The following is a 15,198-nucleotide window of genomic DNA, read 5'->3' as shown; positions in this document are numbered from 1 at the left end:
CGATGGAATTCATTTTCATCATTAAATTAGCGACTAAATTAAAATTTTGATCGCTAAAATAGAGATCAAATTGATTTCATAAATTAGTGATCGAAATAAACAAATTAATAATTCGTGCGAGGAATAAATTTTTGTGGCTTCTTTTACTTCCTAGTTCTTTTCTCGAAGCTAATCTATCCTCTAAACTTTTCCTAACATGATTCCTCACACTCACGCGACCTCCTCTCGCGATCTCACCTTACAGGTTCGCTTCTCTCCCCTCTTCTCCTACTCGATTTATCGACATCCAACCTCATCTTGCCTGCAAATAGGTTGTGCCTTGGTCGTGGCCTCATAGTGAGGTTGCAAGGCCAGGCGCAATCTCGGCTGTGGCCTCACAACGAAGTCGTGGTTGGTAATATTTGCACTAATAATCAAACTTAAATTTTGATATATAACAAAAGTTAAAATTAGACTTATGATTTAACCTATTTACTAAGTATGCAGGATTGAAAGACTTGATAGGATCTGATACTAGGTTAAAGTCCAGTTGGAAACTGGCAAGAAGACCAGATAGATTCTTATAGGAAGTCCAGTTGGGTTCGCGGGACGTAACAACTAGCTGAAGTCAAGATGGGGCATATTGCCGGAAGACCTGCTGGATCAAGAATCGAGTAAGTCGGTAAATGGTAAGTGAGGTAAGCACTAGAGGAGAGTGATCCAATGAGAACGAGCCCCAGTGGGGCTGTAGGCGCTGGTCCAACTTAGATTTATTTTGGAAATCTAAGTTGAGACCGTGACTAGATCCTGCTCCTGGTGAGACAAAATCTAAGTAATAAATTGATTTTGTCTTTAATATGTTAACTTTATTTTGTAGAGTATTTTTTGTTGTTTGGACTGACATGTCTTGTAGGAAATTGAAGTTGCAAGTTTGCTGAAAAAAGGATTTCTAGGCAACTCCAGAAGGATCCAAGCACCTGGATTGGGCCGAACGCAGCCACGTGTGCAATTGAGTTGGCATGCTCTTATTGGTCAATACATGTCAGAGTCCAAGCTCATGAGGCTGGTCCAGGCACTCAGGATTGGATAGAGGCGAGATGGATATGGTTTCAATGAGATGCGGCCATGTCAGCGTTCCGGTCGCCCAAGGGTGGTCCAAGCATCTAGAGTTGGATAACTTAGTGTCGAAGCATGATCAGATAGGTCACAGTGGAGACCCCAAGGGTGGTCCAGGTGCCCAAAAAGGACTATAAAAGAAGCTTCAACCACATTGGTGGAGTCAGGAATGGTAGCCCGCCTAGCCTAAAAATGTTATCCAAATGGCGCTCGGCTAAAAGCCCTTTCTTTCCCTTTGAAAATCCAAAATGCAAGGTGTGAACAAGTAAAATTAATCAAATCTTCAGCTGGGCCACCTTGGCTATAACCTGGGTAAGCCAATGCTTGGCTCTGCCCTTATTTGACCAGCAGCATCACAATAGAAATTGCTACAACTTTCGTTCTGAAGCACTACTCTGAAAAACTCTCAATGACGCTATGAAGAGATCTCTACTACGCCCAAACTTCAACACAAGTCATCGGTCTATTGCATTTATGTGCACTTTAATTTTTTATATCATTGTAATTATTCGAGCTTATAGTTTATTGCCTAACGAAAGCATTCAGCGAGTGAGAGCCTTGGAGTAGGAGTCATCGAACCCTCCGAACCAAGTAAAAGAAACTTGTGTTAGCCGTGTTATTTTTGTGTATTTCTTTTCCGCGCTTTCTATTGTGTTTTTATGAAAAGTGAATCACGTTATTCACCCCTCCCCCTAGAGCTTTACGATCCTATAATCGCAAGGTCGCACGTGACCTCAACTATTGCCTCGCAACGAGATCGTGAGGCCGAGTGTGACCTAGCATCTTTCCCTTGACCAGGCCACGGGCAAGGTAGAGGTCGGGCACATGTGTGCAGCACGGGATGGAATTTTTTTATGACAAAAATATTGTTTGTTGTTTGTGTAACCCTCTATTTGACACTTAACAAAATAATGCTATTTGTGCAGCCCTATTTAACGTGTTCTTAAATTATTTGGAGACAATCTTCTTTGTGCACTGGCATTAATTAGTATATGATAAATGATTGTTTATTGTTAATAGCAATGCACTCTTAGCACAATGTAGATGATTTTCTATATCTTGAAAAAAGCATGTGGAAAAGATAAAGTTACCCTATTTTCAAATTTTCTTTATATATTTATGAAACAAGCATATGGAAAAGATGGTGTTACCCTATATATAGTATTCAAGGTGGCATAAAGGTGAATACACTCGCCCTCAGCGTCCCAGTCAATTCGTCTCAGGGCCAACACAAAGGAGGTAAATTACGGGTGACTATTAGCCTTTGGAATAGTGACTAGCACATAAGGGAGGCATTTACCTCGACTTTGCCGAGATTCGAACCCCAGACCTCATGGTGGCAACACCTCATATGCTAGCCACTAGACCGTACCGAGGAGACTCCTATATATAGTATTCAAGATGGCAAAAGGCGAATACGCTCACCCCCAGCGCCCCCGCCAACCTGTCCCAGGGTCAACACGGAGGAGGTAAATTACGGGCGGCTACTAGCCTTTGGAATACCTATATATAGTATTCAAGGTGGCAAAAAAAAAGGTGAATACAACACGGAGGAGGTAAATCACAGAGCTACTAGTTTTTGGAATACATATATAGAGTATTCAAGCACATTATTGATGATGTTAGTAAATTAACTATGATGTTAGTAAATTAACCATTGATAAGGTTTGATTGTTGATTAGTAAATGCTTAATTCTCATATTAGAATGAACAATTTATAAGATCCTATTATTTAATAAGAATTCTATCATGTCTCAGCATGAGATAAAAAATAGATATCTTGGGTAGAAATGATGAAGTACTATTTTGAGATCGAGTTGGGTTACTGACAAATACCTATTGATTTCTCTCATTACCGAGTGCTCCTTTGAGACTTTGTGTCTATGTTAGGAGGATGAACCTCGCGTTTGGTAGGTAAGTACCTAATGTTGAAAACTTTAGGAACATGATGGAATGATGATTTGACTTGGTTTGAAAATTGAAAACTGTAGGATCGGGTTACACACATTGCACGGTGACCTTCTTGTTGGACTTGGTGAAGTTATTTGTACATCTTAGCTTAATAATTCTATTACTTGATCAATCTAGGTGAACTTGCTAGGGATCGGAGATGCTTATTCATATACATTGGTCTAGACATCAGTTTTTACTTGGGGACAAGTATAGATTTAGGTCTGGGGGATTTTGATGAGTTCAATTTAGAATTTTATTAATATTTTACACTCATCTTGTGACATTCTAAGAGCATACATTGCATGATTTATTCTCTTTTAGTATTGTTTTGCTATTTTCTTATTGGGAAATATGTTCTGATGCGTTTTCATTGATAAGGCAAAGAAGTGGAGTTAAACGGAGTTAAAAGAGCCTTGGAACGAAGATATAAAGTAAAGAGCATGCTCGGTCGTGTCCCAAGACACAGATGTATAGAATAAAATTTTTCTCTTTTTCTTGAGTTTGAATTGTAAGAGTTTTCTTAAACTATGTCTTTTTGTTACAACACCATGTCTATAGAGTCGTACTCTTGATTATAGGACTAGGAAGTAGTTCTTTGACATGTAGACACCCTATTTTCTATAGTTTGATATATTTACATTTCTTTATTCTATGATTTGATTATTTATGGTTCGGCTCTACTCTGCATACATGAACTCGATGTCAAAAGCATATTTTCGTATATCAAGGGGTGTGGGGAAGGACTGAAAGGTGAACCTCTGACCCATAAAATATCGAGATATGGGGGGTTAGTCGCTAATATAGATCCAGTTACCACGAGGATTTCCTAGGCTTTCATGGAGCTTAATGGGTCCACTTCGATTCGGCGCCACATAGTAAAGGAAGGCAATTCAAGAACCGTGGGGCATCTCATGACAGACACCTCCATAAGAAAGCGATTCTTCAACAATGTCGCCCTAAAAGTAGACATCAAATTTGGATGAATACACAGACGTAGTTCCAAAAGAACATGTCGATTAAATTGGGATTGTCTACCTACGCGAACAATCAATGAGAATCAGGAACCAAATATAGGTTAGGGTGTTTACCGTCATTGTGGTAAAACCGAAGTCTTAAGATCACTTCTTAACATCAAATTTCTTCTTAGAAACTCTTCCTCGTAATTTCCTCTATTTTCTCAAGAGTTTCATAACTTTTATATTTTCTAGATAACTAATTTTATATCATAGATTGATACTTGATTTTCAGTCCTCATGAAATCAATATTTTTTATTATTTGACGATAATCGTGCACTTGTAGTTTATAATATATCATAAACATAAACTCCTCACCAATTTCTTTGTATTGTAGAGCCTCTCAGTCTTAGGTGATCAGTAGAGAGCAATTCTGACATCAATTGATAAATGTCATTGTAATATTGTTCTGAGAAATGATGTTTTGCCATGATGTTTGACAACCTTACAATAGCTGATAGTTGGGAATGACTAAATGGAATGACTTCCCACACTTCTTTTTCACTAACCTTTAACATGTTATATAGTTCTTGAACTTAAGATGTTGGTATTTCATCTATATTGGAATGATCAACTGCATTCATTGCGTTGTAAACCATTGATTGTATTACATTCTCATTAGATGATGATTCCCCTAGAGTCAGGGGCGGATCTACCAAGGGTCGGTGTCGGTGGTCGCCCCCCCCCCCCTTGCCAGCGGAACAAAAAAAAAATTGGGGCCTCTTCACAACCGTTGGAGAAAAAAAACGAGCAGAGAATGAAGAAAGTTTCATTTTTTTAATTTTGAACAAAGTTTACATATATAAATTGGGCTTATTTTTTATTTTCCTTTTTTCTCTCTCCTCTTTTTTTCTTTCTGCCACTCACAAAGAAAACATCTTTGCCCTTTTTTTCTTTCTGCTAACCAAAGGTGAGCCAACTTTCTGCCGTTGTGTCGCCACCTATCTGCCGACCAGCGTCCCTTATTAGCCAAAGGATCTCCAGCTAAACCCTGCCGTGGCACCGCCGGACGCAACTCGCAAGGGAGCCGACAGACAGAGTCACAAGAATTATCTGCTGCCGCCCAACAGGCTATTGTGTCGCCGCCACCTCCTAGGCTCCTAGCTGCTGCTGGTCCCGGAGCAGTGGAGCTCCCCTACCGCCTGTCTAGGGGTGAGCATTCGGTCAAAACCGAACCGACCGAACCGAATAAACTGAAAACCGAATAAACCGATTTTCTTTTCAACCAACCGAACCGACCGAATTTCCCTATGAAACCGAACCGACCGAACCGATAAAATATCGGTTAATTCGGTTTTCGACCGAATAGACCGAATTAACCGAATTTTAAAACTCTATTCGGTTTTACCTTTAAAAATAAAGATTTTATTTAATTAATTATATTTTAAAATAAAAATTAATAAAAATAATATTCTTATTCGGTTTATTCGGTTTAACCGAATTACAAAATTCAAAACCGAATCCGAACCGAATTAATCTAAAACCAAACCGAATTTAAAAAAAAAATCGAAAACCGAATTAACCGAACCGAATTTCTAAATTCGGTTGATTTGGTTCGGTTAATTCAGTTTTTTCGAATTTTTTCCCCCCCCCCCCCCCCCCCCCTACGCCTGTCGATCACACGCGTGACGTATCGCCATAGCTTTAGCCTTTAGGTAAGTGGGTTTTATTTTATTTTATTGTTTTATGTTTTATTAATTGTTTCTTGATTACAATGATACAATTAACAATTAAAAATTTTGATTATTTAAATGTTTAGTTGCTTTTGTATATTTGATTATTAGATAATTGAAAATTTAGATTTTGTATATTTGATTGTTAGATAATTTATAATTTAGTTTTTTGTATAAACTCCAAATATATAATAAGATTAGTTTTTTTATTAGTTGTTAGTTAATTGTGATTTGTGAATATTGATAATTTATGCTAAATTAATTTTGTTTTTTTAAAAGAATTGTGTCGATGAATGATGAATGATGCTAAATAATTTAATTTAATTATTGTTAAATTGTTCACATTAAGTTTAATAAAATAATATTTTATGTTGATGTTTTTCCCATATATTATAATTTGTAGAAAATGTTGAAATATTTTGCAAAGGGGTCTAGGAGTTCACTTGAATCGTCTAGTGTTCCCGATGAAGAGTCTACTCCTACAGCACAACCACCACCACCTCCTCCTCCGCAAATTTTATTTGAAAATATTGGAAATCTGAGTAATGAAGTAGAAATTGTTGTTGATCCTGGTTTACGAAAATTGATTGAAGAGTATCATGTTGGTGTTAGAGATAATATTCGAAAAGAATATGTTGCTATGGGCCCTTGTCAACCTCAAGGCCATAATTTTCCAAGAAAAAAAAATGGGTAGAGACAATAGATGTTTCAGAGAAGTTTGGTTTAAAGATCGTGATTGGTTGGAGTATAGTGTTTCAAAGGATGCATCCTTTTGTTTCTGATGTTATCTTTTTAGACCTAGTAATATAGGATTTGGAGGAAATGATGTGTTTACGAGATCTAGTTTCATAAATTGGAAAAAAAATAATTAAAAAATTCAATGAGCATGTAGGTGGAGTTGGTAGTGCACACAATGAGGCAAAAATACATTTTGAGGGTTTCAAGAATCAAAGATAAAGTGTGGAATATTCATTTTCATCAGAGAAACATGAGGTTGAAGTTTCTTATCGCAAATGCTTGATTGCCATTTTAAAAGTAATTCGATTTTTGTTGTTACAAGGATTGCCTTTTTGGGGACATGATAAGTCTTTGACATCATCCAATAGAGGTAAATTTTTAAAATTGCTCAAATGGTATATCTCAGAGTGTCCAGAAGTTGCGACAATTGTTGGAATGAATACACCTGGAAATAATCAAATGATTGCCCCAACAATTCAAACACAACTAGTGAATGCTTGTGCAGTTGAGACCACAAATGTTATTCTAGCTGATCTTGGAGATAGGTGGTTCACTTTACTACTTGATGAGGCTCGTGATTGTTCAGTGAAAGAGCAAATGGCAGTTGTTATTAGATATGTGAACAAACATGGAGAAGTGATTGAACGATTTATGACTGTAGTTCATGTTGCAACTACTACAACTGCTTGTTTGAAGGAGGCAATCGACTCTTTATTTGCTAAGTATGGTTTGTCAGTGGCGAGATTGAGGGGTCAAGGATATGATGGTGCTTTAAATATCTCTGGAGAATTTAATGGCTTAAAGTCACTGATAATGAAAGAAAATCCGTATGCATTATATGTTCATTGTTTTGTTCATCAACTTCAGCTAGTGGTTGTAGCCGTTGCTCAAGCAAATCAATATGTTTGTGATTTTATGTGGATTGTTGGTTCAGTTGTGAACACATCTGCATCATCTTGCAAAAGGGCTGACAAACTTCGACAACTTGAACATGACAAAAAAATTAAACTTCTTGAAAGAGGAGAGATTAGTTCTGGTAGAGGACTAAACCAAGAAACTAGTCTAGCTAGACCTGGAGATACATGATGGGGGTCTCATCATTCAACTTTATGTCGTATTGAACAAATATGACCATCTATTATAGAGGTTCTTCAAAATTTGATTAATAATGGTGATCGTTCTTCTAAGGGTTTAAGTAGAACTTTGGTTGAAAAAATGGAGATGTATGAATTTGTGTTTATTCTACTATTGATGAAACGTATATTAGTAATCACAAATCATTTGTCAACTGTTCTACAAGAGAAAGATCAAAATATTGTGAATATGATGCGTTTGATCAATAATGTGAAAGGCAAATTGCAAAAGTTGAGAGATTCTGGATGGTATATTTGACTTGAGGATGTGAAGAAGTTTTGTAACATTCATTCTATTGAAATAATTAATATGACAGATAACATCAACAGCTGTAGTCGTTTGAAGAAAGATGGAAAAAATGTTAATTTTTATCACTACTACCATGTTGAAATCTTTTGTGAGTTAACTTCATAATTATTTTTTATTTAATTACTGTCAATTAAATTCTTTTAAATAGTAATATTTTTATTAATTTTAACTTTTGTTGTTTGGTTTTTAAATTGCAGGTTATCGATATTATTCTACATGAGATGGATAATCGTTTCTCTGAAACAACTACAGATTTGCTGATTTATATGTCATGCCTTGATCCTAGGAACTCATTCTCTAGATTTGATGTACAGAAGTTAGTACGTCTGACTCATTTTTATGAGGATGATTTTTCTTGGAATGAGCGTATGTTAGTTGAACAAGAGCTTGAAACATATATTGATGACGTCAGATCAGATGAACGGTTTGAAGGCATTTCAGATTTGGGAGCTCTTAAAAAGAAAATGATTGAAACAATGAAGAACCGTGTGTTTCCTTTGATTTATCGGATAATTGAGCTAGCCTTACTTCTTTCAGTTGCTACTGCAACCGTTGAAAGGGTGTTTTCGGCAATGAATATTGTCAAAACATATTTGCGAAACAGGATTGGAGATGAATGAATGAATGAGAATTTGATAATCTATATCGAAAAAGATGTTTTTAATATTGTCAACAATGAGCTAATTTTACAGCATTTTCAAAACATGGAGTCTCGAAGAATGCAATTGTCACGTATTCGTTTGTAGACTACTTTAATATTATTGTACGAGTTTTTTTCATAATATTGTACCTTTCCTGTATGTCAAGTTATTTAAAAAATATTTTTCAATTACATAGAATTTATTAACTGTTCAAAAAAAAAAAAAATCGCCGCGCTCGGATCACGATCACCCCTCCATGCTTGAATTTCTGGATCCGCCATTGCCTAGAGCAATTATGCCAGATGAAGAAGCAACTTAAGTTCAAATTGAATGAAACAAACAAGGTTCTATATGACATTACCAGTTATAGTAATTTAAAACAAAATCATTTCTACATAGATGTCCTTTCACGGTATCCTTATCACGGAAAGATGTATTTCTATATTTGCAATGATTACAAAGACAACGTAACTCAGCACCATTCATATATTTTGGATGACTCTTAACAAAGTTCACAAACTCTTTAACTCCAACAAAATATTGATCTCGGATAAATCCATAGCAAGCTCTTAGCCGACCAAGCTCGTGGCCAAGGTCGAGCTCACGACTGCCCAAGCTCACGGTCGATGTCGAGCTCGCGGACGATGAAGCTAACGAGCAGGCCTAGTTGAGGTCGTGGCCAAGCTTGCCGAGCTCACTTAGGCAACATGCTGATCTTGCAACCGGCAAAGTTAAGGCCGACCAAACTTAGTGCGGCTAGGGCTAAGCTACGAGCACAACGCAAGGCTAATCGCGATGGCCTTGCAAACACACTGCAAGGTTGGACGTCGCAGCATCGCAAGCACATTGATCGCCCGCTTGAAGTCGCAACCGAAGAAGGGATGAGAGAGGAGAGGGGAGAGCTAGATTACTTGGGTGTCAGAGAGGAGATGACACGCATTTTGAGGAACACATCGAAGGTCGATCCAAATAAAGAGGAGAGAGCGTGAGACAAGAAAAAATTTCTAATAATCCTAATTTGATTTAGCATTAGTGACGAGAATAATATGTCTCTTGCTATGTTAGCAATGGAAATAATGCTTCCGGCGCTATCTTAGAGACGGAATTTTAATTCCATCGCTAAATTGGAATCCCTGATAATCTAACTTAGCGACCGAAATATAATTTTCATCTCTAAATAGCGACGACGATATAATTTCATCACTATTTAGCGATAGACATATAATCCAATTGCTAATGTTAACAATGGAAATATAAATTTCGTCGTTAATCTCTTCAAATTAACTATGATTTTTATATTATTTAGGTGGCTGCGGCAGCAACGGACGGATGTATAATTCTGATGCTAAATTAATGACAAAATTATATTTTCATCGTGAATTGGAATATTTTTTAGCGGTCGGCATTCAGATAGAATGAAACGTAGAATTTGCAACAATGCTTTAAAACTTTGTTGATCAAATTTTTATCATGTTTGCAGGATAGAATGCATGAGGCAGACACGTTTAAGCCATTTTGGAGAAGCAATGCCTATTTATCCGGTCCCGTTCCTTGTGTAACTGTTCAAGCTCAAGTTATTAGGATAAATATTCGATGTAATTTATTAATTTAGATAAAAATTTATATTTGAAATTGATGATTCATATTATTTTGATTAGTGTTGATATTATAATTGCGCATATTTAAGTGTTATTATTAAATATTATTTTAATTAGTATTATATTATAAATATATATATTTAGATGTTATTATTAAATATTATTTTTATTAGTGTTGATATTATTTTGATTGGTGTTATATTGATATTGATTGTATTGATATTTTGTATAGGTTTTATAAATATTAAATTATATCTGATAAAATTAGTGATGATCATTAATTTTAATGAAGAAATTTAAATTTTGTGGCTAAAATAACTGATTGATACATTATATTCAATTATTAATTTTAGCGTTGGAATTTAAATTTATTTGTTAATTTTAAAAATTAAATTTAAAATCCACCATTAAATTTAATTACATTTAGTGATCGAAATTTTGATGGTTAATCTACCGGATTAGTTTATATCAATTCTACCCGTTTTCGTTGATTATCGTCAACATCTCTCGTCTTTATCCATTTTTTTGTGATTTTTTTTAAAGTAGGTTTAACAGCCCATTTTAGCTAAAACTTAGTAATGAAAGAGTTTGAATCTTATGAGCCTTTAGGTTCCAAGACTTCACGATTATTATAACATTTTACCTAATATTTACAATATTATATTGATTTATATGTTAATTTTAAATATCCCATAGTGTTCACCCAACTTCACGAGATCAAAGCCCAATCCATTCACCTCGGGCTAATGATATCCATCTTACACAAATCTCATTTATTCGATGTGTCGATCAAATCATTAAAATAAAATCTATTTATCTTTAATATATTTAGATATATTTTAAATATTTATTTTACTTATTTTCTATTGGTTCCATCTAAATTTCAAAACATGGACCTCTGCGGCTCTGCCCTGTCAAATCAGATGTAGGTCGTAGGGACCTGTACACGTTGCGGATGATGAATGGTTCAAAGAGACTCAGTGTATCCACCGGAGAACACCGGATCCGGAGGCTCCCATGGTGGGGCCCGACACCGAAACGTGGAGCCGTCATCACTTCGGGTTGCTTTCCGACCGTCCACCGTCGTTCCTCAAAATAAAGTCACCCGATGGAGCAAAATCTGACGAATGTCGCACCCGCCAATCATGTGGCTTTCTTATGGTGGGCCCTGACAACTTTTGTTGGAGGGATATGTTTCTGTGTGCGTTTAAGATGGGGCCGTGCTCAAGGCAGCTGAGCACCAAATCCTCCCTTTCCGCTCCACTCTTCTTCGTCTCGCTTGTTGTTTGCTTCGGCTGCCGCTTTGCTTCGCTCCCAAATGGAATCCCTCAAGCCTCAAGCGGAAGATCCACCGCCGGCAGCGAAGCTACCCGATCCTCCGCCTCTCAGTCGGAGCGCCCGCCGCGCGTCCGATCCCGCGGTTTCCCCCTTTCTCCCCGGTCGAGAGGAACCAGAGCGAGGAGCGTTTCGGGTCGGCGACCTGGTCTGGGGAAAGCTCAAGGTCAGAACTTGGTGGCCGGGTGAGGTCCTCGATCCCTCCACGGAAATTGCTCCCGAGACCAAGATGCTTGTGGATGGGAACTCCGTCCTCGTTTCCTTCTTTGGCGACGCCGAGATCGTTGCTCGGTTTGAGGTTTCAAAAGTGATTCCTTTTGAGGAGGATCTGCCGCGGATGCTGAGGCAGAGTGCCTCCCCTCGTTTCGTGAGAGCTGTCAAGGACGCCTTGGCTGAGACGGAGAATCGATTGATGTCGGAGTTTCTTTGCGGTTCCTCGACGGATTCGAATCTTGAAGGCGTTGGGAAATGTTCGATCTCTAATTATTCGCCTGAACAATTCTGTGAGCGTCTACTTGACGCTGCTAAAGATGCTTCCGGTGTTGGTTGGCTTGAGGGGGTATTGCTGCGTAGCTGGGCCTTGGCTCTTCGACGGCAGGTACAATCTCCAGCCGACCTACTGGAGAGTGAAAGCCCTCTGTTGGATACTGTGGCTATCGATGAACTTGAAGTAGAAGGCAAGGTCGGATATAGCAGGGTGGCGAAAGGTCCACAGATCGCCGAGGCATCGAATCACAAGAATAAAGAAAGGAGCATTGCTGAACTTATTGCTGGAAATGATCTGGAAGTAGCACAGCCACCTGAGAACATGGTGAAAAATTCTACTCTTCACATATTGAGTGCACCACAATCACCCGAATCGCCAATACCAAAGAAGAAAGGTGGGAGAAGAACAACTTTTGGTGTTAAGAATGCTGTTGAGTTGGATAAACCAAATTCTCCATCATTGTCATCAGAGGAGCAAACGAGGACTGGTGGTACTGTGTTTGAGAGGGAAAGGAGGTCTAGTGGACGAGAGCACAAAAGAAGCAAGTACTTGTCGCCCCCCTATGCTAACGAAATCGGTCACACTAGACACTCGGTTACTGAAGGTTCGGAGAGTCCAGAATCATCCTTTATCAAGTCCTTTTCTCAGGTATCAAAGAAGGAAGATGAGATTCATATTGTCTCTAATGGCAATCAGAATTCTACTGTTGCTATTTTGACAGTTCTACACTCAGTCGCAGCGAACCCTCTAAGTCCTAAATTAATTCGATCAACCATTGCAGTTAGTGACCTCTTTAAAAAGTTCAGAAGCTCATTTTGCTTGGGTGATACGAATTTGTTCGATTACCAGAAGTTCATGAATGAATTAGGCAGAATGGATGAGCAATTCGCGGAGAACTCCAAGGATAGTAACACAACCAAAGAAATCTCCATGTTGAAGAGGACTAAGAAAGTCAATTTGGTTAGTAATGAAGCTCCTGTCGACAAAGGTATTGAAGTGTGTGTTCCTAGTGAACCAGGTAAAGTTCAAAAGAGAAGGAAGATGAAGCATGGCGAAGCTGGTTCTGAAACTACGTTTGTCCAAGAAAATAGTAATGCAAATGGAACAAAAAGAGTTGACTTATCGCAGGAGAAGGAAATGGTGAAGAGTAGTGTGGATTCACAGATCGACTTAAACAGCAATGCTAAAGACGCAACTGATGTAAGAACGCCACCAACTGCTGTTACTGGAATTGTTGATCATTCAGAGCATAATAAATTAGGAAGAAAAAGGAAGACACAGGGAACAATGCTGGAAACAGAAAGCAAATATGCATGCCAACCAGGGACTATCAGTTCTCAGATCAAAACATCATCTGCTTCCAACTCTCCACTTCCATATGTAAGAAAAAGCCTTGAGAGAATGATTTCCAAGCTCACTGGATTCGTGAAAGCTGAGACTGAAGTAGGTTCTTCAAATGCATTGAAGCCAGAGATAGTAGATAATTTAGTTGGTGACATGGATGGCCTTCTGAAGAAAGTCAATATGCTTCTTACAGGTCCTCCTGGTAATAGGTAACCTTGCTACAGTTTGTTATATAATGTTATTTGAGATCTTGTCGTCTGTCTATCTTGGATAATTTCACTTAGGAAAAATAAAATCAAGGCAATCAGAGGTTACTCTTTTGTGATATATAAGTGCTTGCTTTGTTCATTTAGGAGATTCCATCACTCTAGTTCAGTAGTTGTTCTAATGTTTTATTTAGTTGTTCTAATGTTTTAGTTGCAAGTACTTCAACAATCAATGCCAGTAGCACTTGCTGGTGAAAATTTGCACAACATGGTTTAAGGAAGGTTTTGGTTAACCATCACAATTTACTTGGTACATTTTTCAATCTGATCTATATAAACAGTCCTAAGATTTTTTTGAAGTTATATATATATAGTTGTAATTCATAATATCATGTTTTTAACATTATTAGTCTAAATTTAATTAGACTAATGGTAATACTTAAATCTGTAATGGCAATCTTTGATGGTAGTAAAAAATCTTTGGTGGTAAATTTGTGAAGAGGATTGAAGTTATGGTAGAAAGCCTTTATGATAGTGTATCTGTGATGGTTTAGTCATGGATCAGGGGTTGTCGCAAAAGTTCTTTTGCTATGATGGTTTTCAGTGGTTTACTAGTCGTCACAAAGTTCTTTTCTGCAATTGTTCTTTACAACGGCTTATTCATCTATGTTGCCCTTGCAATGGAATACTAATTGTTATGTCGTTAAAATAGATGATGACCCTAAGTCAGCTGATGCTTAGAAGCTAAGCCTTTGAATGGTTCTCTTGGTCCCTTTTTTATAGCCTTCAACATCTTCAACTTTATTTTCTATTTTATTGTTCTGTTTACTCAATTGCTTCAGTATTTAATCTATCAATAGTTTCCTGAGTTGCTTCTAACATCAATTGGCTGATCCATAGCCATTTGATCGTTGCAGCTTCGGTGTGTCAAATCAATGATTATTTTTTACTTTCTCAATTGAACTCATCAGTCGACTGCCCAATCGACGACTAGGCTCTGAATAAAAGCATTCTTTTTGTGAACCATCAATCCTATTCTAGATTCACATCGTGTGATGAGTCCCGGGGAGTCCTGTGAAGTTTGGTTTTTTGTCTACTGAGACATGACTGGACTGCTTGGGCAAATTCGCAAGGGTCTTTTATCTCCTTCGCACAAGCATAGCGACATTACTTCTGGTTAACCGACACAGCCGTGTTTCACGAGAGCCACTTGACTAAATCTTGCATCTTTGCGTCATAAATGGAAGGGATATATATATAATTTCTAAAAATCAATAGAAAACGAGATAATACCTCATGATGAATAACTGATCTAATTCCATCATAATGCTATAGTCTCTTATTTGTTACCGAAATATCCCGTGAACATAGTGGATGTCTTCCATATGATTGAGCCGGCAAAACTACGTTTCTTCTCAATGGAAGGGAAGAAGCTAGAAGAAGAGAGTTAGGTTTAGCATACCTTAATGAATCTTATCTCTTCCTTTTTATACTTGATCGAACCTATGGTCCGGGTTATAGGATCTACACATTAAATCACATCCATTTAATCCAAACTCTCTTTATATGTATTGAAGTATTAGATCATTTAATTGAGTTTAGTTACTTTAATGACAATTAGTTGTGCGTGTGTTAATCAAGTGTGAGGCTAACCTTATGGAGATTAAGTCC

At 37.5% G+C, this 15,198-nt stretch overlaps 1 protein-coding gene across 1 annotated transcript; it reads left to right on the top strand.

Moving 5' to 3' along the window:
* The first annotated feature begins 6,908 nt into the window (after positions 1-6,908).
* Positions 6,909-8,536, top strand: LOC121986955 (zinc finger MYM-type protein 1-like). The gene is made up of 4 exons (XM_042540876.1): positions 6,909-7,509; positions 7,618-7,855; positions 7,937-7,967; positions 8,114-8,536. Exons 1-4 carry the CDS (start codon positions 6,909-6,911, stop codon positions 8,534-8,536), a joined length of 1,293 nt encoding a protein of 430 aa, XP_042396810.1.
* Positions 8,537-15,198: the final 6,662 nt, after the last annotated feature.

This window comes from Zingiber officinale, chromosome 5B, assembly GCF_018446385.1.
Source record: "Zingiber officinale cultivar Zhangliang chromosome 5B, Zo_v1.1, whole genome shotgun sequence".
Classification (NCBI taxonomy): domain Eukaryota; kingdom Viridiplantae; phylum Streptophyta; class Magnoliopsida; order Zingiberales; family Zingiberaceae; genus Zingiber; species Zingiber officinale.
This window is presented reverse-complemented; position numbering and strand designations above follow the sequence as displayed.